The 20205-nt window shown below is 44.3% G+C and overlaps 1 protein-coding gene and 1 long non-coding RNA gene across 2 annotated transcripts; one reads left to right on the top strand and one right to left on the bottom strand.

The window, feature by feature from the left end:
• Nucleotides 1–2611: 2611 nt before the first annotated feature.
• On the bottom strand, nt 2612–19707 carry LOC139798755 (uncharacterized). Its single transcript, XR_011726961.1, has 2 exons — nt 18049–19707; nt 2612–3267 (listed from the first exon to the last, which is right to left on the bottom strand). It is a non-coding gene; the product is annotated as an uncharacterized lncRNA (long non-coding RNA).
• On the top strand, nt 6601–9635 carry LOC139799267 (regulator of G-protein signaling 2-like). The gene is made up of 5 exons (XM_071751077.1): nt 6601–6696; nt 6966–7067; nt 7165–7226; nt 8080–8246; nt 8661–9635. The coding sequence occupies exons 1-5, from the start codon at nt 6620–6622 to the stop codon at nt 8853–8855; spliced, it is 603 nt and encodes a 200-aa protein (XP_071607178.1). The 5' UTR covers nt 6601–6619; the 3' UTR covers nt 8856–9635.
• Nucleotides 19708–20205: the final 498 nt, after the last annotated feature.

The raw sequence follows: 20205 nt of genomic DNA, 5'->3' as shown, positions 1-20205 counted from the left end.
CCTCAGGAGCTATGAATGAAGACCATGGTGTGGTGACTTCTGTCTGCTCACATTCTCCATACATAACCAACTGCTTCACACTGTTTGTTCAACACGATGGGGAAAATTGACAGTGGGAAAGGCAGTACCTGAGATTCCTCAATGCAGAGGTACATTTTAGTGTGGGGAGCCTGCTAGAGAAGTCTGGCAGAAAGATTTACTTGTCTGAACTATGTTTAGAGCTATTAGTGGCCTGGCATAACATTATTGTAATGCTGGGGTTTTTTTCTGTCTAGGGATATTAGGAATAATTTGGTTATAATTCTTTAAGCTCTGGAAATAGGGATGAAATAAACGAATCCTTCTACGATTCTACTCTCTGAATTTTGCTACTGAATTTAAAGTCACAAAAAGTTAATCTAAGATTGGGCCTTAGCTTATCATGACCTCAAAGTACTAAAGTATTTAAGAAGCTGAGTGCTTGATCTGTTACAGGAAGCACCCAGTGTTTAGCAGCATGTTAAAAACAGAGGAGTCACTCGGTTTGGTGAAACAAATCCTCAGCCTACATCCTATGACAGGAAAGCTCCTGTGCTTTAGATCACTCTTGAATGTATAGAAAGACTATGGAGGAGTTCCTCGTGTTTCCTCTGTGTTCCACATGGAACAGCTCAGAGCAACTTGTGTAAAAAAAGTACTGAAGAGGATACTATTCCAAAGTCTATGTTGAGATGTGGCAGATTCTGGTTTCATTTTTAGAAGAGCTTCCATATTAAGAAAAACTTACTGGAAGGATCAGGTAAAATCACAGCTCACACCATGGAGCTTGCACCTGATGTGCAGTAGCTGTTCATCTCTGAACTGGGGCTACCAGCCAGGACAGAAATGCTGATCAAAAAATGCCAGGTGGCATCTGAGGAAAACAAAGGAAGCATCCACACAGTTGGCAACATTTGGCAGCTGAGGGGATGTTCCATTTTACCTCCTTTTTCCTCTACCTCAGATGTTAAATGGTACTCAGAATGGTAAAGTGTGCCAAGTGCAAGGCCTGCCTGATACTCTTGCTCTACTACAGGGTGCAAGTTTATATCCTTTGTTAACAGGCAGATAACAGGACAGATAACAGGATGTCATTATCACCCTAATCCACCCCCACTCAATTTTACCCCCCACCCTCTATATGGGAAGAGATCAATCAAGAGCAGTAACCAAGTGTAAGAATCCTTGTAACTGGATCTCAACTTCTGTGGTACAAATACCAGTACTACCAGTGTTCTGTCAGTATGGGTGGTAGTTTTTTTTCTGCTGGCACCCAACCTTGGGCAATAAATCAAGCTGGTATCACATCTCTGTGTGTGGACTGGGCATTGCACACCAGGTAAAGAACATATTCTGGGATAACACTGGAAAATCACTCCTTTCTCAGAACTTTACTGACTTTCATCCCAGTTTGGGGAAAATGAAGGGCATGATTTATATTGTCTTTTGAGGTTCCAAATGATGTAACTAAAGCCTTGAGTCTCTGGTCTTTACCAGACTTACAGATATGGGTCTATTTCAAAGCATATTCAACTCTCTGATCTCTCTTCAAGAGAGTGACAAGACTTGCTTCTTCCCCTTTAACTGGTCTATTTGGTTCATATCAGTTCCAAGAAATGATTTTGTTTAAACTTTTCTGCCCATTATGAAATAGGAAAGACTGACATTTTAGCTCCATTTCTAAGGAAATGCTGCTTTTAAAAAATCCGAAGCTCTTAGGTGGTACAAAATTCTTTATACTCCTCTCTAGTCTTCAGCTTTCTTCCTTTTGTGCTCCTGACAGTATTCACCTGCGAGAGTTGTAAAAGGGATTAATTTTGTAAGCCACAGAGACTTTCTAGATCAATGTCTGACTAATCCCATTTAGGCATTTACTAAGAGTTTAAATAACATGGATGAAATAGTCATCACAATGATTGTGTATTGACCGTGTTGTACGCAGATAATCTGATAAAGAGGGTGCCCACATCCAGATTTAACAAACATATTTGATTGTTTAATGTCCCTCTTCACACCCAGTTTAACAAATAAGGCCTTGGGGGGGTGGGTTAGGGTTGGGCAACAAAATAAACTGCAGTTTGAACAGAACAGGGAGCCAGTGTTCTGCATTACCTCCCTAACTCAAACAAGATTAATCAGACCTCTTTACCCCAGATAGTGTAACTCAGCTTCTTGCTAAGCTGTTTGCTTTCTCTATTGACAAAAGCTGGAAGGAATATGAGAATGTCCTGTCCTTTAGAATGCAGACTATATTAACAGGTCTCCTCCCAGCTTGTCTTTGCAGAAGGGATAAAGCAGATTGTGCATGAGCTATCCTTATTCTCACTGTTACTGAATGTCTCTCCTTGAAAAACTTCAACTGGCTCAACTCAATGCTTAAATTCACATTATTTTTGCAGTCACTCATGCATCCAGTTAACAGCAGCACTGTAGTTGTAGTTTATCCACTTTCAGCTCTATTTTTAGAACTTCTATAAACTAACATGGGTGTTTATATAAAACAAGGTGCTGAGGGCTGGAAATTATGAGTTCTTAGAGAGCCCCATCCAGTTTATCCATTACTCAGAGGACTTTGCTGTCAAGTGAAACGAGATCCATTTGTAAGATAGAATTTATTTTCTGTTTAGGAAAGACTGAATATTTAATTGTTCCAGTCTTAGTGCTAATCCAGAGTAATGCCAAAATTTAGATCCAGGTATGGCTCTTTATGATTTGCATCTTTTCAGCTTTATGACTGGAAAATTATACACGTAAGCCAGTTTGGCACAGCAGGCAGGGCAACACAGAGAATGCAGCAACTTGACATCAGCAAGCTTGAAGCAAGTAAAAAGAAAACAAACCCAAAAAAACCAGCACCCACACTACATGAAATTGTAAATGGGACTAGAAAGGCAGAATGCAATGAATAGAATTAAAATCTTAGGCTTTAAGTAAACAGCTTCACTTGCACAAATGTATCAGAAAGGGGGGAAATTATTATATTCATCTAGAAATCAGTGCCCACCCACACGTACCATGTATGACTGCTGTTATTTAGAAGCACATCACTGCCACCAGTAGCTGGGCACCTCTGTGCTCTTTTGTACAAGTACAGCTCAGCCTCCTGTGGCTAACACAGCCTAAAAGAGAGGTAAGAACAGAGGCTCAGTTGATGCTATAATAAGCAGCAGAGTGGTGTTACTTGCTGATCTCTTGTTCTGGTGCTTACGTGGAAACCATCTCACAGACACCTGCTCCAGGACTCTGCAGCTGTAAATTTAAAAGGAACACTGAAAATGGAACAGGGAAATGTACTCATAAAAAATTTGCAACATGCATTACAAAACAAAAATTTATAAGTCAACGTCTCATTCCTTCCTTTGTGATTTTTTTCATTTAGTCAAAGACAAGAAACATTGAATGAGGCAGGCCTCAAGTAACTCTAATGCATGGATTGAACTGCCATGCAAAAGAATATTCTCCCCTCTTGGCCTATGAAACTTGACTATAAAGTCTCTGGACCATTTTTCATATGTTCTTTCCTACCATCTGAGTCTTCCACATAAAAAGAAGGAAAAAGGACTGGCATTTCAAAAAATGCAGACACAGATTTCAGTATTATGCAGTGAGAACAAGAGCTCTCTGGGGACTTGGAAAAGATCAGCTATTGCAACATGTAACGTAACTGAGATGGAAAAAACCTCATCTTCCATCCTGGATGTTTGTTGCATACGTTACAGTCCCGCTGATGTTTGTAGGAATCATATAAGCAGAAAAAGAACAGAACATTCTCAAGAAAGGCTCTGCAAAGAGAAGTGTGATCTGCAGGGTGAGAGCTTGTGTCATTGAACATCTGACATCAGATTGATTTACGGATGATAGCAAAATTCTCCCTGACTTCAACAGCAAAGCTTGGGCTGCCCCCCATCACTTTCCATTGGCCTTGCTCTTTGACTATAGGATTAGTGTTGCAGAAATAGACCAAAGCCTTAAGAAGCATGCAAAGGAAGTTTTGGCACTCTGTATTTATTTGTCCTCAGTTCCAGCCAGCAGCCCCCCCTCAAAAAAACATCCCCCGCATCCCACGACAGACTGAGTCATTTTACAGTATACTGATGGCATTGTTTGACATCAGATGCTTTTTTGTTTGTTTTTTAAACGTAAATGGAAAATATATTTTATCATGTAGATGTGTACTTGACCTCCTGGCGAAGGTTGGCCTCATGCCACAAAACACACTGCACAGCATCACAAAGCAAGAAAATATTTTGTCAAGTTTCTCTTTTACCAAAAAACCCCAGTGATCTCCCCGCTCAAAAGTATAATAAACATTTAAAGTAAAAATATACCTTAATGCAGCCAATAAAATTCCATTTTAATCTAAACAGTTTAAAAAGCAAATGTTACAGTAATTATGTTTTATAAGACCGTCTAACCTCACAATTCCATATTCAGCTTATTTTTTCTACCTGGAAGACAACTTATTTTTTCCACAGTTTGAAGATATTACAAATGTTGTAACTACTTTCCTTAACTGGCACTTCCATTTTTATGGGTATCTGTAAGAAGCAATTAAAAAGTTTTAAAACAAAATGTATCAGACAACTGCATGATTCATCCTGCAATTTTCCATATGCCAACTACTGCCAACTTTACAACTTGGCAGATACTGGGAATATCCCAGCTCTATCCTTGCAAGTGTCCTCCAGGACCATCAAGAAAACATTTTGTCAGGCTTCAATTTGATCTCTGCTCTGCTGTGGGTAAACCCTCAAAACACAAACCCTTAACCCAACCTTACTGTAGCTTAGTAGATGCCAGAGTTTTTCAGTCCCCATTATTCCTGGGCATATTTCCCCCCCATCAACTTTGGGAATCAGATGAAAGGAACTTGAAACCATCATGGGGAAATGTCCACAACTGTGTGGCAGGTGAGGATGTATTTATTGTTCTCTTTCCAGAGCATTTAATCCTTCACAGAGGCTTTACTCAGGGAAAGGCCCAGGGCTGAGTTGGTTACTCCAAGGCAAGCCAGGCTGTCCCCCAACCAGGAGGCTGCAAGTTTTGCATCTGTGAGGAGCATTCCTGTCCTCAGAAGCTCCTGGCAAGCTCCATTCCTGCTCACTCACAGCTGCAGAGCTCTGCTGACCCTGGCACTGCAGGGAAATGACGGTGGAAGTGCCTGGAAGCAAATCAGCACAGCTTGAGCCTTCACACAGGCACTGTCTGCCCTGGCCTTTTCCTTGGCAAGTTCCCCCCGGAAAGTTTCTGGAACTGACGCTTTTTACAGCACGGAGCACGGTACCTCTGTGAGTCTTTCCACATTTCCTCCCTCCCATGGCAACACCCACGTAATAATTTCTCTTGAAAAAAATGTATGTTCCATGTAGAAGACTAAGAGCTACCTGTCACAGAGAAGTCCTTTTTTTAAGCAATCTGGCAACGTTAGAGGATGGAACTGTATTTTCCTACCAGTCCATCAATGTGTACTGCAAAGGGCAACAGGCTGCACTGAAAAATGACCTCGTTTAAATGCTTTCACAAATTAAATAGAATTAATTTCCTCCAGAAATGCCTTTGCACATCTCTGTGTCTATTCAACAGGCAGAGAGGTTGTAGGACTATGGTGAGGACTTAAAAAGATCAGGTGATGTGGTACATGATTGCTTTGAAGTTGGGCAGAGTCTGATAATCTGTCAGCCTAATCTGCTTTTTATGTGCTGCAGGGTGCCATGGAAAGGGAGACACATGGACAGGGAAGAAGAGAAAAGCAGGTTAGGATAAAGAGAAACTCACAAGATTCCCAAATCCCAATGCTTTGGACAAGATTCCCTTCAGCTGGACACTGCTGAGAAACACCCCAGGGCCCTTCCACAGGCAGGAGGCTGCAGTAAGTCATTGCAGTTTCAGCTTTGTGTCCTGGGAGTAATTTACACATTCACTGGTAGGTGGCAACACCAGACAGAGCTGAAGCCTGTGCAGTTTACCACAGGAACAGCGACGTGGCCTCCCCAAATACCCTATACTCAAATTTATTACTTCATTTTTTGAAGGCGGCTAAGTCCTTACTTGTCTTTTTTTCATGTCCTGGCCACCCTCAAAAGCCTTTTTTTTTTTTTTTTTTTTTTTTTTTTTCCTTTGGTAAAAAAAATCCCCAAACCTACAGGAACGGACGGGATGGGACGGGAGGGGCGTCAGTGGCACCGGGGGTCGGTGCTCTGCAGGGGGGCAGCCGCAGGGCGAGATGGAAGAGGAAAAATAAAATAAAATAAAATAAATAAACCTAAACAAAACAAAATAAACCTAAACAAAACAAAACTAAACAAAATAAAATAAAAAAACCAAAATAAAATAAAATAAAATAAAATAGGAAAAAATAAAGAAAAGAGGGGACGTAGGGGGGGGAAAAAACCCAAGCCAACCACGAAATAAAGGAAAAAACCGAGATGTAACGAAAGCAGAACTCTCGCACACCGGGTCCCCAGCAGCACCCTCACCCCTCCCGTTCGCATCGCTCCCCGCCTCCCGGCGGTGGGGCCGGTTCGGGGGGAGGCGGGGCGGTTCTTCGGCCAGGCCCGGTTATAAGAGGCTGCGGGCTGGGATCTGGGCAGAGTCGGTGGCGATGCAGAGCGCGTTGTTCTTGGCGCTGCAGCGCGGTAGAATGGAACCGGCGGAGAAGGGCGGGATGAAGAGGACGATGTGAGTTCCCCCAAACCCCGGGACAGAGCCCCAGCACCGGGGGTCCCCGCTACGGGACCGGGAGGGGGAGGTGGGGGCTAATGCTGGTCATTGGCAAGCAAGGGGAAAATGGGTTTTTTGCCCTCAGATGCTCTGGGGGACTCTGCAGATAAAGCACTGGCAAGGCAATGTTCGGAAATTTTTTCCAGCTTTTGGTAGTAAAAGGGCGGGTGTCTAACAGGCTCTCGAGTGGTCATTTTTTTAAGGTGCTTTTTTCTTCGTTCTTACAGCGTTAAGGATTGGAAAACGAGGCTGAGCTACTTCCTGCAGAACTCTTCCAATGCTCCTAAAATGAAACCTAAGAAAGCAGGGAAACAACGAACTTACTTCAGGTAAGTTATGAGAAAAAAGACTGCGTTTAAATAATTCCAGTGTTTTGCAAAAACAGTTTGATCAGTGGAGTCTAAGGTTCTCTGTCTCTTTCTGCAGACCTTCCCCCGAAGAAGCCCAGCTGTGGTCAGAAGCCTTTGATGAACTTCTTGCTAATAAATGTAAGTTTGTCTTAAAAAATAACATTTGAAAGCAAAGGGGTGGTGAGGTTTACACATCTGTAGGAGGTGGCTTCCTTGCATGTCGAAGTTGTGCCTTTCTAATGTAAATTACTCTGATTCTGGTATTGAAAGTTAAATACTTTAAACTGTTTAAAGCCAAAATTTATAGAAGTGCTTTTAAAAAAAATATTGCAAAGTAATACTAAAACATAATACTTCATTGTAGTGGAACTTATTCTGTAAGCCTTGTAGTTAAAATCATGCCTATCAGCCTGGCTTTGCCAAGTAGCAAAAGAGCATTTATTCACCAAGACAAATGCATGCAAATAACTTGGGAAGAATTCTGCAGCACAGAGGTTCTGAGGGTTATACTGTAGTGCTACAGTAAAAGGAAAAGCACTCAACAGCAGAGAAAAAAAGACTAAGAAATGGTATTACTGTTTGCTCTTTGAACTTGAGTCATCTTTTCCACTGCAAAAAATATTCCAAAGGTTTGTAGTACAGCCATAAATATTTACTCCAGTGTAAAGCTCAATACAGGAGACTTGATTTAGAGAGAGGGTTTTTCTAATACATATGCAAGCATCACAAAAGGGAACATACCAGCTATAAAAGGCTTCCAGTTTCTGTGTTTACCTAAAAATGAGTAACTCTAAACGAAGCCTGCCAAGCTGTTAGAGTTAATTTGTTTGCATACACAATAGTGGAACTTTTTCATTGCTATCAAACTCCTGGAGGAACCAGGTCAAAACTACAGCAAGATGTTTTGGTAGAAACAGATTTGACCAAGGGGTAAATTCAAGATTCCTGAACAGTAATTGATGTGTGGTTTGTTTTTTTTTTATTTCCATAGATGGCCTTGCTGCTTTCCGAGCTTTTCTGAAGTCTGAGTTCTGTGAAGAGAACATCGAGTTCTGGTTGGCCTGTGAGGACTTCAAGAAAACCAAGTCACCCCAAAAGCTGACATCAAAAGCAAAAAAAATCTACAATGACTTCATTGAAAAGGAAGCTCCCAAAGAGGTAAAGAAACCTATTTAAATATAAGTGCCCTGTTCTGTGAGTTCTTAGAGCCTTTCTTTTTTTTCTCTGAAGTGACTTTAAGATACAGATACCAAATGCATTGTATAAACCTCCCTGTTAATATATGTCTGAATATAGCTCTCTACTCAGAGTATTTTATCTTGGAAAAGTCAAGGAAAAGTCAACAGCTGCATTTAACACCTGTAATATATCTAAGCTTGGCCCTAAAAGATGTTACATCTGAATTAACTTGAGTTTCGTATAAAGGAAGAATTCTTAATGGAAACTTCATTAATTTAACCTTGTGGTAACAGGGCTTTGCCTTTTACCTCTTCAGAAATTTCATGTTGCATTATGCTTTCTTGAATTCACTTCTCCAAAGTAAATGTCCTTTTATTATTATTATTACTTCAGATAAACATTGACTTCCAAACCAAGAACATGATTGCTCAGAATCTTCAAGAAGCCACACATACCTGCTTCAGTGTAGCACAGAAGAGAGTTTACAGCTTGATGGAAAATAACTCATACCCACGATTTTTGGAGTCTGAATTCTACCAGGAGCTGTGCAAGAAGACTCCCATCACCAGGATGGCCCAGGGAACATGAGTGATGGGGAAGAGGGAGAAGCTACTGCTGGCTATTGAGGAATCAAGCTGCAGCTGATGGCAGCATCCTTACTGGAAGGACTGGGATGCTGAGTGCTCAGTCTGTTTGCCGTGGTGCAGGGACAAACAGTGACTTTGGTGCAGAGCTGCTGACAAAGCTTGATGCTGTTGGAGGGCAGGCAGAGGGGGTGACAGAGGTTTGCCTGCCAGCTGCCAGCCACGTGCGGTGACAAAGGGGACTCCGTGCAATAGACCAAACCCTGTGGTGTGAGAGTTCAGTCATGGCTGGGGTAGTGATGGAGCAGGGCAGAACAGAGCTTCCTTCTTGTAAACAGGAGCTGCTCTGTGCAGTTGCACCGTGCTGGCAGCTTAAGCCATTGGATGGGTGTTGATTTTTCCTAAACACCAAGGTGTGTTGCCATCCTCAGTCACTGTTCCTCCCTGCTGGTTCTGTGAGCTGCCTCCAGTTGCAAAGAGAGGTGCTGGGGTTCTCTGCAGCAGCTCCCAGGCAGTACCAGCACTCTGCAGTGAGGAAGGGACAGAGCTGGGTTGCCAGAGGAAGAGGTTCTGCAGCTGATGCTGGGTTGGGTTGTGTCAGCAGGGCTGCACAAGGCTGGTCTGAGGGCAAAACTTGGCCAAGGTGAACAGGAGTTGTACAGTATTATATTTATATCTGGACTATGATTGCATTGAATGCTGCAAAAACCTCATAATTCTGTCTTGAGGACAGCAAGCTTCAGTGAAGTATCTTACTTTTTTTAATAAACTATTTTGATACAAAGCTTCATGTGTTGCTGGTTTTGTATACACAGACACACACAGACACACACGGACACACACGGACACACACGGACACACACGGACACACTCTAGCCCTGAACTACAAACTCCTGGGACTGCATGTTCTGGGTGTGATGTTAATAGGTCTAATTTAAAGCAGTTAATTCTTAATCTACCAGGCATATTTTTATTTGGTTTCTTTTTAATAGAATAAAAATCAATCTTATCAGATGAGACATATCCTATTGCATCCTCTGTCTCAGTCACTCCTCTCCATTAAACCAAGCTCTAAAGGCTCAGCATAAGTGACAGTAATAAGAGAGCAGCTGGAGGCCCCTCAAGCAGCCACAAGCAGCCTCCTTGCTGCTGGAAGTCAGAGGATGCTCTTTGCAATACAGGTACCAGTAGCACAGGTTGCTCCTGCTCAAGGTCTCTGCTTCAAACAGGGCTTAGGACCACTTCAGTACTGGGCTGTGAAAACCCTCTAGAGCCTGGGGAGGTGATAGTACAGTAAAATCATCTGACTCCCTTCTAGGTGAGTGTTTCTTAAGAGGAAAATCAACAGTCATCATAATTCTGTGTTAAACTGTTGTCAGTTTTTCTGACTGATACCATCCAAAACACTCCATAATCTTTTAGTTCCATGAGTGTTCAGGTCCTGGCTCCAGGTATTCTGACTTCACTCCTCAGGTTACAGCTTTAATTGCTCAGTTCACATATATCTACACCACTCACTTCTGTCATTGTTCACTTCTCCAAGCATCAAGAAAATTCTATCTACAGGATTTTCCACTCCAACTAAACATCCAAAGATTGTTCAAAAGCATATACTTCATGTATATATACAGATACTGTAGGATATATAGCACTGTTTATACATACATACATATATACATCTGTACCTGGAAAAAAGAAAATTTGGTACCTCCCTCACTTTGCTGTAGCCCCATTTGTGGAGCTGTGAGAGCTGCCTCTCATCCAGCTTGACTTGCTGATAATTCAGTCCACATAAAGGAAGCACAAGAAAAAGCCCCATAATTTGCTGCAGCAAAGACAGGATTTTTCTCCAAGTAGGAAAAAAAGCTTTGGGCTGGTTACTGATTTTGTAATCTAACAAAGTAATTTGAAGAACATAAAACTAGCCAGAACTGTACCTATTAGTGACTCACAGTCAGGGCAGGAATGGTTCCATGGAGCTTCATGCGTTCCAGTGAGGCTGCATTAATCTGTGCCAATTTGGGAAGTGGTAATTAACCACTGCTGGGCTCTGGTTCCAATGAAAGAAACATTTCTAGGTTCAGCAGGTGCCAAAAGTACTTAGAGAACAATATGGATCAGGTGGGGCCTTAGGCAGGACATTGCTGCCTGGGGACTCTTGTATTCCTCTTAAGATCTGAATCATGGACATTGGTTTTTAGGAAGGATGTGCAGGCAGTGTTGGAGCTTCCATGGAATAGCAAAGCCACCAAGCCATGCTGAGTCCTTCCATGGTCCATCTGCAGTGTCTGAGAGCCCCAGTGTTTCAAGGCTTAGCTTGGCAGCAAAAGGGTTTGGTGTAGCAACAGGAAAAAAAAAGAAATTGCAATCTTATTTTTAGTAAAATGCAACACATTTGTGGGCACAACATTCCTTCCAGTTATTGCTTTTCCAGTTTTTGATACAAGCCCTGTTTTCCCAGCTCCCAGGGGTAAGTTTCACCAGATTAAAAAAAGGGCATTTACAGGCATGAGGGGGGTGCTGCAACAAGCAAGGACTTGCTGGAAAAAATGGGGAACAGTGAGAAGGGGACATCTCCAGAGGGCTGCAGGTCAGCAGGCAGCCCAGCTCTGGCTCATCCCAAGGAAATCAATGCCATTCCACACACTGATGCTGGCTTGTCAAGGCTGAGGATCTAGGATTACTGGAAAACAACAGCAAATCAAAAAAGCAACTTTTAGCTGCCCTTGTCCACTTTTTAAAGCACAATCTCACAATAGCTGGTGATTCTCCTGGCTGCTAGAGCCAAGCCATTCCTCTGCTTTCATACCACACAAAAGTGCATCACCCACCCTCAAGATCATGAAGAAAAATTTGAAATTGCAACTGGAGCACCCCTAGTAAATCCCCAAACCAAGATTTAATATGAAAACTATAAAGTCATTAAAAAAACAAAACACCAACTAAAACCCCCCACCACACTACTTTCTGAGCCAAACTCATGAATTTGGGAAACTAGATGATGAGTTTCAATTGTTTTGATCCAGCATCAGCCTATTTTTCTAAGGGCTTGTGCTGACACTGCAGCATAGGGCAATCTGCTGGACAGTCCTTGGTGCTATCAAGAAAAAAAGGAAAAGCATGATCAGAGCTATAAATGTCAGTGGCAAACCAGTGATGAAACAAACTATCTGGGGGGCTGGAACTGCATGAGAAACTTTAGCCCCAAAAATCTAAAAAGAAATCACAATATGAGGTATTTTAAGTGGATCCCAATCACTACTCTTTGTTAATACAACCTGTGAAGTAATCTCCTAAAATACAAAAGCAAAGCAGCTGCCCCTCAGCAGGTGCCTCTGGCCCCAGGACTGCAGAGGAGCTGTGAGCAGGGGGTGCTGGTTCACCAGCCCAGGCTGACAGAAAGCAGCATCATTCCATAAACAAATGGCAGTCCAGAGCTCCTGGTCCACCTGTTTATGTATTGTGGCTGAAAAATTTCCCAGGACTGTAAGCAACACCCACCTTTCCACTTGAGGTTCCAGACCTGTATTTGGAGAAGGGCACACAGTGGTTAAAAGGGCTTTACAGACACACAGATGTGGGTGGAAGTGCTTCTTGGATGAGATTTGTAACTTGACAGCTTGCACAGAGCAGAAAAGTGACCTTTAGAAGTAGTTTTAGGATCCTCATGGATTTTTTTCAGGGGCAAATTTGGCTTGCAGGGATTCAAGTGGGAAAGACTGGTTGGCTCTTGGATAGAATTCAGAATTCATCTTCCATGAGGGCCAAAACATTCCCAGTGACTGCTCCTCATCCCACCAGCACAGCAATACCTGGAGTCTCTCCTGGCTCAGCAGGCAAGGCTACTGCATCAATGTCCATCCAAGAAAACAGGCTGCTGACAGAACTCCTTGATCCATCCAGGAGAGCAAACTAGAGGTGAGAATGCAGCACAGCTCATGGGAAAGACAAAACCTTCCTAAGGTTGAGCTTAAATAAAGCCCCAGCTGGTGAGCAGGAGGTGGGATGAGGCCCCAGGTGGGGCTGTTCAGGGTAATTAAAGCCATTGGCATCCTCAAAGCCCTGACCCAATTCTGAAGGAGCCTTTTCTGAAGGTCAGGGTGCTGGCCATGTGGACCCATCATCTTCATGACCCCTGAGCAGTCTGAATTTTTGAGGAGGTTCTGCAGTCCCATTTGCAGTGAACATTTTCATCAGTCAGCCCCAGGCAGCTCTGTAGCTGTGCTAAAGGACTTCACCTTGAGGTCTGTCCCTGGGAGCTGGGAAATGATGGCTGCCAAGCACAGAAACCTGTGGAAAACAGTCCCACTGTTATTCTATGTAGGAGGTTAAAATGGGAGTCCTTTGGCAATATTTAATTAAAATAATAATAATTTAATCAGAGTTTCCAACAGCTGCAAACTACCCATGAGCAGCAATCAACTGGTGTTCCACTGAACATATCAAATATTCCATTCAAGGGAATGGAATGGACAGAAATTAGCAGCCAGTTTTCCCACTTGGGATCTCATGGAAGAAGTTGTGTTTCTGGGTTACAGCTTTAGACTGGAGAGCAGCTCCCTGGCTTCTCGGATAGGATCCTGACTTTGGGCTTTCAGGGGTATTTATTTATAGGCATTTATAGGGCTCAGAAAACCTCCAGTCCAATGAGGAAAGGGCATCCAGGAGCAGAGAGGGCTGGTCACTGGGGTGCTGGGCTCATCCCACTTTTGTGGATGTCCAAGGGAAATAGAAGTCCAAGGGGCATGTCAGGACACATGGATTGCAGAGAGGCAGCCAGAAGCTGTGCTGCCAACCCCCTGCTTCAGCTCTTGCTTTTACAGTCTGCCAGGACCAATGCTTCTGCTGGGAGCAGGTGGAGTTGATGGTGCTGAGCTCAGGAGGTGAAGAGGGGCTGCTGGAAGCCATCCTGGGGCCACCACAGCTGTGACATCTGCAGATGCTGGAGGTCTCCTCACCCTGGGCGGGCTCCATCCTCTGTCAGAGGGTTTATCTGCCATGTGAGGATGCCCCTGGGCACCTGCCCAGGCTGAATACATCTGTGTGCAGAGCTGAGCTCTCTCCTAACTTGGCTCTGGTTGGGTTCTGCTGTTTACTTTCCCTGATACCCACTCTGGGCTGAGCCCAGGCATGTGAGCAAGGGGAGGAATGAGAGCCAGGCAGGCCAGGACTCTCCCATTTGGTGCCATCAGCAGCAGGCTGGGACACTGCTTCTGCTGCTGGGATTTGGAGCAGGGGCCTCCTGGTTTCAAAAGGAGAGCTCAGCTCACCCAGCAGCAGCAATGTGCCAGATAAATGCTGTGTAAAGGGGTCTCAGATGAAAGCTGAGGAAAAGATCAGCTGTGATCAGGTTGTCACAGAGGTTTGTGGAAGGCAGGGTAGGGTGACATAGTTACATGCTGCCACTGCCTGCAGTGTTCTGATGCTATGGGAATCACAATTCCTTCAACAAGCAAACAATGTCTGTGTGAGGACACAGGCAGCTATTGGGAACATAGAGTTTTCCCACTAAAGCCTCTTGGATGTGTTTTTTTAGAGTAAAAAACCAAGGTGCTCTACAGAGGTTGGGTTAGCCTGACACAAATGGACCAAATTAATTTTCATCTGTAATTCTCAGAATAAGTTATGTCTCTAGAGGGACACTTACAATCAGGGCCAAATCTGTCATTCTGAGCTCACCAAGGCAAGAGTCAGCTCAGGATCCATACAACTCTTTCCATAACTCATCAAGGAAGAAACAGAGGATGTGTCCTTTTTTAGCACTAAGGCAGTGATACACCACATCACCTACAATTTGCCTACACTAACAGCTGGTACCTGTTGGTTGGGCCCAGACTCCCACCCTGACAGATGCTATCACACCTGCAAGGTGCTGGAGAAATGCTGCAGTTACCCCCCAAAACTTGCTGCTCTATGTGTGCTTTATTAGTGCCAAGAAGCTCAAACCTTTGGCAACCACTTGCCTGGCAAGGGGAATGTTCCCAACCCCTGGAACATTGTGGCAGAGCTTTTTTTTTTTTTTTCCAAAGCAATGTCCCAAATATTCAGAGACCTCTGTGGCTCTCTCATGAGTTAAAGTGTGGTCTGTGCCTTGGAGCTTCCTGGGAGGGCTGTTGATGCTGTGAAACATCACTGACAGTGCTCATGAAGATGTGGAGCAGGACACTGTGCCAGCAGACAGGTCTGGAAAGAAGTGGATCAAGTGTGGGAACAGTACTTGGCATCAGCCTTCTCATTGCCTTTGAAAATCAGATCCTAGGAGAGATCCCAGCTAAGATGAGTTTCATCCCAGAGACTCTCCTGACACTGGCAGTGGTGCTGGGAATTCACATCGTGCCTTAGAAAGTTCATGTCCTAAATGGGGCACTGGAATTTGGACATTTAGAAGACAGACAGATAATCTTGCTGGAGATCAAACATCTAAGCTGAGTGTTTAGATACAAAATGTGAAAAGACTTGAAGTGCTCCAGCCCTTCCTCCTCACCAGCCTCCCTTCTCCTTTCCACTCCCCCTACCCAAGCACTTCTCCCCCACGGTCTAAAATGTTTTACACTTGCATAATGATGTCTTGGAGCTGTTTGGCTCTGAGGAAAGAGAAGAGTACACAATTTTAATGAAGCGTGGTGTTCTGAAGCCCAGAGACACTTGTAAACAATTTCTCTTTTTGTTTGTTCCCTTACAAACCCCAAACTTTGCAATGGCATAAACCCCTCTGAGCTCTGGACCAAGCCAGCTTCACACACTGAGAGGTCATTTGTCCCTTGGGATGCTCGTGCACAGGAACTTCTGGAGGAGCTACCTACACCACACACAGAAGAATTTCAGCAAATATCTTTGGGTTTGTTTGTCTCAAGGCTGGTAACTATCCAGGGACCTCCTGAAAAGTGGCTCCTGACTGCCTTCCCTTTTTGTGGCTGGAATTAGAAGAAATCTGTTTCTTAATCAGCTCTGCTGGCCAACAGTTAGTTGTTCTCTTTTAGTAATTTCACTCCTTTGTGAAAACCAGATTTTTATTAGGGCAACAAAGAAATGCCAATGGGTAGTACTGAAAGGAACACCAAGCAGCAGCTGTTCAGGCTGTACCCACACCCCAGCCCATGCACCCTGCAGCCTCCCTGTTGTAACTTAGTCACAACCTATGTGAGCAAAGTCTGTTTTTTTTTTTATAGTGTCCATCAAAGTTTTGAGCAGAGCTGAGCTCATGTCAGATAATCCCAGTACACCACTGAACTTGTGGCCTCTGCAGTGCTAAATGTTTAGAGAGAACCAGCCCTGTGAAACATCAGGACTTATTGGGAAGCCACCAGCTCTGCAGCTGGGGAGATCTCCAGCCTTTCTCCAGCTTCCTCTGAGCAAAGAGCTTCACATCCACCAGCAGGTTAATCACCCCTGGTTAGCTCTGTGACAGAGGTGGGGAAACCAAACCACTGCTGGGTTGAGTGACAAGACCTAAAAGACAGGATGGCACATTAGGAAACATTAAATGGAGATCCCCAGCTCTGTGCAGAGCAGTTCTGCCAAGCTAGAACATCCAGAAGATCCCAGCTGATATGGTGTCACTGAAACAACAAAGCAGGGAGTATGCCTGTAATTGAGCTGTAATAGTCAGCTTCCAAAAGTAGCACCTGGAAACCTGGAAACCTCAGAGCAAGGTGAGTCTCTCTCAAACACCATTCACAGGGTCAAGGGAATGCATTTAGAAGAGGGGTGTAAGTCCAGCCCTGCCTAATTAAAGGGTGCTGAGACTGAGGAGAAGTGCCCTTGGCATAGGAAGTGGCTTCCCTAGAGAAGCCAGAGCATTTCTGCTGGGGCAGGCAGGACACTGCAGGACATTGTAGAGGGACTGCCTGGCCACTGGCAAGGGGAACAAACCATTTTCAAGGACCATCCCCATAAGAAACCCATCCCCACAAAAGGGGAGCCAAGCATTTGGTTCAGCTCCAGGAATCACCACTGAGCAAAAAGGCTGCAGCAACAGCAGGAGGATGGGAGAGCCATCATCTCCCCAGCAAGGATGGGAATGCCATCTCCCCAGCAAAGATGGGAGAACCATCATCTCCCCAGCAAGGATGGGAGGGAGAGCCATCACTCTTCAGATGTGAACATGTAGAATCAGAATGGACTTGGAAGCCTGCCCCTTTCCAACATATTTTCCACTAGGAAGTAGTAAGTGACTAATGATGATGGCAGTCATTAACAAGGTGACAAGTTAGGAAATAGCATCCAAAGAAAGCAGCAGGAGCAGGAAGAGGCTGGTGGAACATCAGCTCCACAGCTGCTCTGGGGTTAGGCTGGATTTGGGCAGGTGCTGCTGGTGGCAATGAGGGAACCAGGAATGGATGCCACCAGAAGCAAGTGTGAGGGGAACAAAGTACTATTGGCAGGCAAAGAACACGTCAGCTGCAGGGTTTGCATGAGGTTTTAGTGCCAAAACTAACAGAGGAATGTGGATGGAATTTCACTGAGGAAATTGATAGCAGATTGCCAGCAGATAGGACAAAATCCCTCCCCAGCTGAAGAGGAGATAGGAGAAGCATCACTGCTTGCTCTCCCAAAGGATAGAAAAAATGCAGATGCTTTGCTGCTTTACTGACAGCAGAGTATAGGTTGTGCCTGTGGGATTTAATATGGCTCAAATTACTTTTTTCCTGGAACAAGCCCCTTGCAGAACTGATATAACCACGAATGGATACACAGGATTGTTTAATAGTGGGTTACCAAAAGCAGCCACATTTGGGTGGCTTTTTTAAAAAATCTCAACATGCTGCAAACACGCATCTCAAAGGCACTTGAGCAACATCACCAGCTGGGTGACAGCTGTTTGGTGACATCTTTCCCATCCCTGCCATATTCAGTGACTTTTAGGGGCTGGGACATTCCTCAGCAAGCTTTCTGCTGGGTGCTGCTAGCAGCAGGGATTCAGGGAATTTTGCTCAGGGAAAGGAAGAATATGGTTTTCATGTAACTCTTGGCTATGAGGTCCAGCAGCAGATGCTTTACTGGCAAGCAGGACAGCCCTGTTCCCCCACTCCCTCCCTCCCTCCCTCCCCTCCCCTTCCCTGCTCCCTGCACAGCACCCACTGCCCTTGCATCTGATTTAGCAGCTGTTCCACTGCCATGAAGCTGGGTAGGGCAGGAAGTTTTTCTTTTTTTGGTGGATTTGTTTTCCACGACATCAGATTGCTGAGCCAACTTACCCTGCAGCCACCCAGGCACAAGGGGAGGGTGATGGGCAAGAGAGGAACATCCTGGTGGGGGATGGCCTGAGATTACAGGAAGGTGGGGCTGGGTGATCCTGAGGTTCAAGCCACTCGTCACTGGTTTGTCATATTTTCCTTTTGCACTCATCTTCCACCTTCCCCTGGCACAGCACCAGCCTCTTTTGCAAGGAATGCCATTCATCTGGGAATGACACTGCTGCTTTTCTGCCCCTCCTTCCTTGATAACCCAGCCAGACTGGTCACACCAGGAGACATTCAGAGGCTGCAGGAATTATGGTCATAGTGAAGTCCAAAAGGGGAAGGAGCATCTTGGGTTGGGCATTAGGAAAGAGAAGGGTTTGGTGGCTGGTTTAACAGCCAATAAATATTTTCACATTCTAGATCACCTGAATACTTACTGATAGGGATCAGCCTTGTTGGGAGGTCCAAGGGTCAATTGTGGCCTGAAAATAATTTTAGCACCTTGGCAACATCACCTGATCTGAGTCATGGGCATAATGCAAATGGGCAAAAATATAAATGGGCAAAGCTGCTCAGCACCATCATTTTCCAAAAAGCAGCTGAGCTGATTTCCAGAGCTGGAAAAGCAGTGATGCAAATTCATACCTTCCAGCAGCACATCTTCATCTCTTTAGTGGCTTTCCAGAGACAAGTGCCATTGCCAGAATAAGTAAAGCTCTGCTATTATGGGATAGGGACTGCTGTCAACAAGTACCACGTAGGTTTTTATGAGGCAAATGTCAGATTGAAGAATTCCTTGCTACAAATCCATTGCCAGGAGCCAGTTTTACCAGTGAATAAGGTACCCAACTGAATTTGTTGCTTTGCACAGTATTTCAAGCAGTAATTATCTCCCCTGGTTAAGAACAGACTGACTTAATGAAGAATTCAGTATGTATGAGATAAAGATTAGTTATAGCTGTTTGTTGGTGCTTCTTGTTTACTATGTAGTTTGTAAATATTCTTCCCCCCCCATGCACAAGCTTTAACAGAGAAAATGATTTACTGGAAACAGACAGCTCAGCAGCAGCAGCTGAAGCTGTTGTATTTATGGACTGCAGAACATCTCCTGCAGTTACCAGACTTAGACCAAGCTGGACAATCTGGTTATTTCCCAATTTCCCAGCCCCTGATGGTAATTATTTCTATTCTTGCAGTCCTCTCTGATTCCCCAGCTACTGTTTCTATTTACTGCCAGAGCTGCAGGATTGCAAAACTCAGGGAATCCTTTTCACCCACCTCCCCTCCTTGGCAGGAGCAGATGAAGCCAGCAGTGCCAGATGTCTTTTTTTCTCCACCATCTTTCTACAAAGAACCAAATCTGTCCTTGGTCACTAGAAGCTGGATCCAAGGGACAGCAAATAACTGTGAGGTGGCCTTGAAGCCAGGTTTCTGGGTTGGAATGCCTTGAAATGCAGCTTCCCCACGCCAGTTACTGGTGGGCACATCTTGAGCTGCATCCCAGCAGGACAACTTTCCTTCCCTTAACCCCCACAGCAGCCTCTCCCCTCCTAGGAGGAGGTTCTGGTGTGTGTTTTCCAAGGAGATTCCTCACGCAGCCACCATTTGCATTTCCCATGAACCTGGAACAAGGAGCTGGGTTTGTCTGAAGCCAAACTGGTGGGGGAAGCTCAGCCAGCATCACTTCAGTGATGGTCACAGCTGAGCTAATGCCATTTACTGCTTTCAGAGTGAGGATCAAGCCCCCCAAGACTGAGAGCTCTGCTTGAAAACCTCAGCTTCAAGAGTTGCCCTTGTTTCTGCTGGGAAAGAGCCAAAAAAAAAAGGCAGCTGGGACCCCTCTTGATTTAACCCCAGCATAAAGCACAGGGAGGTACCCGGGCACTCTGTAGCTGGGTAAAAGCATTTTTCTTTCTGGTGCTTTTCTGACTGGTGTGAGATAACATATCCAAGTTATTGATTAATAGCTAGATCCAGTGCAAAGGGAAATAATTTACTTCAAGGGCTGATAATACTTTTCTACCTATCGGTTAGTGCTTAAATAGGAGTTTCTGCCATTAAAGACTGATTAAAATATAAATAGTTACTTAAAATACTATATATGAGATAACAAATATTTTTAATAAATAGATATTTAGAAACTTCAGCCTCTCAGAAAAGTGTGAAAATGAA

The sequence above is a fragment of the Heliangelus exortis genome, chromosome 8 (assembly GCF_036169615.1).
Source record: "Heliangelus exortis chromosome 8, bHelExo1.hap1, whole genome shotgun sequence".
Taxonomy (NCBI): Eukaryota; Metazoa; Chordata; class Aves; order Apodiformes; family Trochilidae; genus Heliangelus; species Heliangelus exortis.
This window is presented reverse-complemented; position numbering and strand designations above follow the sequence as displayed.

Bases quoted from the DNA above. Each gene is read 5' to 3' on its own strand.
- LOC139799267 (XM_071751077.1), top strand. From the start codon at position 6,620: ATGCAGAGCGCGTTGTTCTTGGCGCTGCAGCGCGGTAGAATGGAACCG. The intron at 6,697-6,965 runs GTGAGTTCCCCC...TCGTTCTTACAG, and splicing joins GGCGGGATGAAGAGGACGAT to CGTTAAGGATTGGAAAACGA. The intron at 7,227-8,079 runs GTAAGTTTGTCT...TTATTTCCATAG, and splicing joins TGAACTTCTTGCTAATAAAT to ATGGCCTTGCTGCTTTCCGA.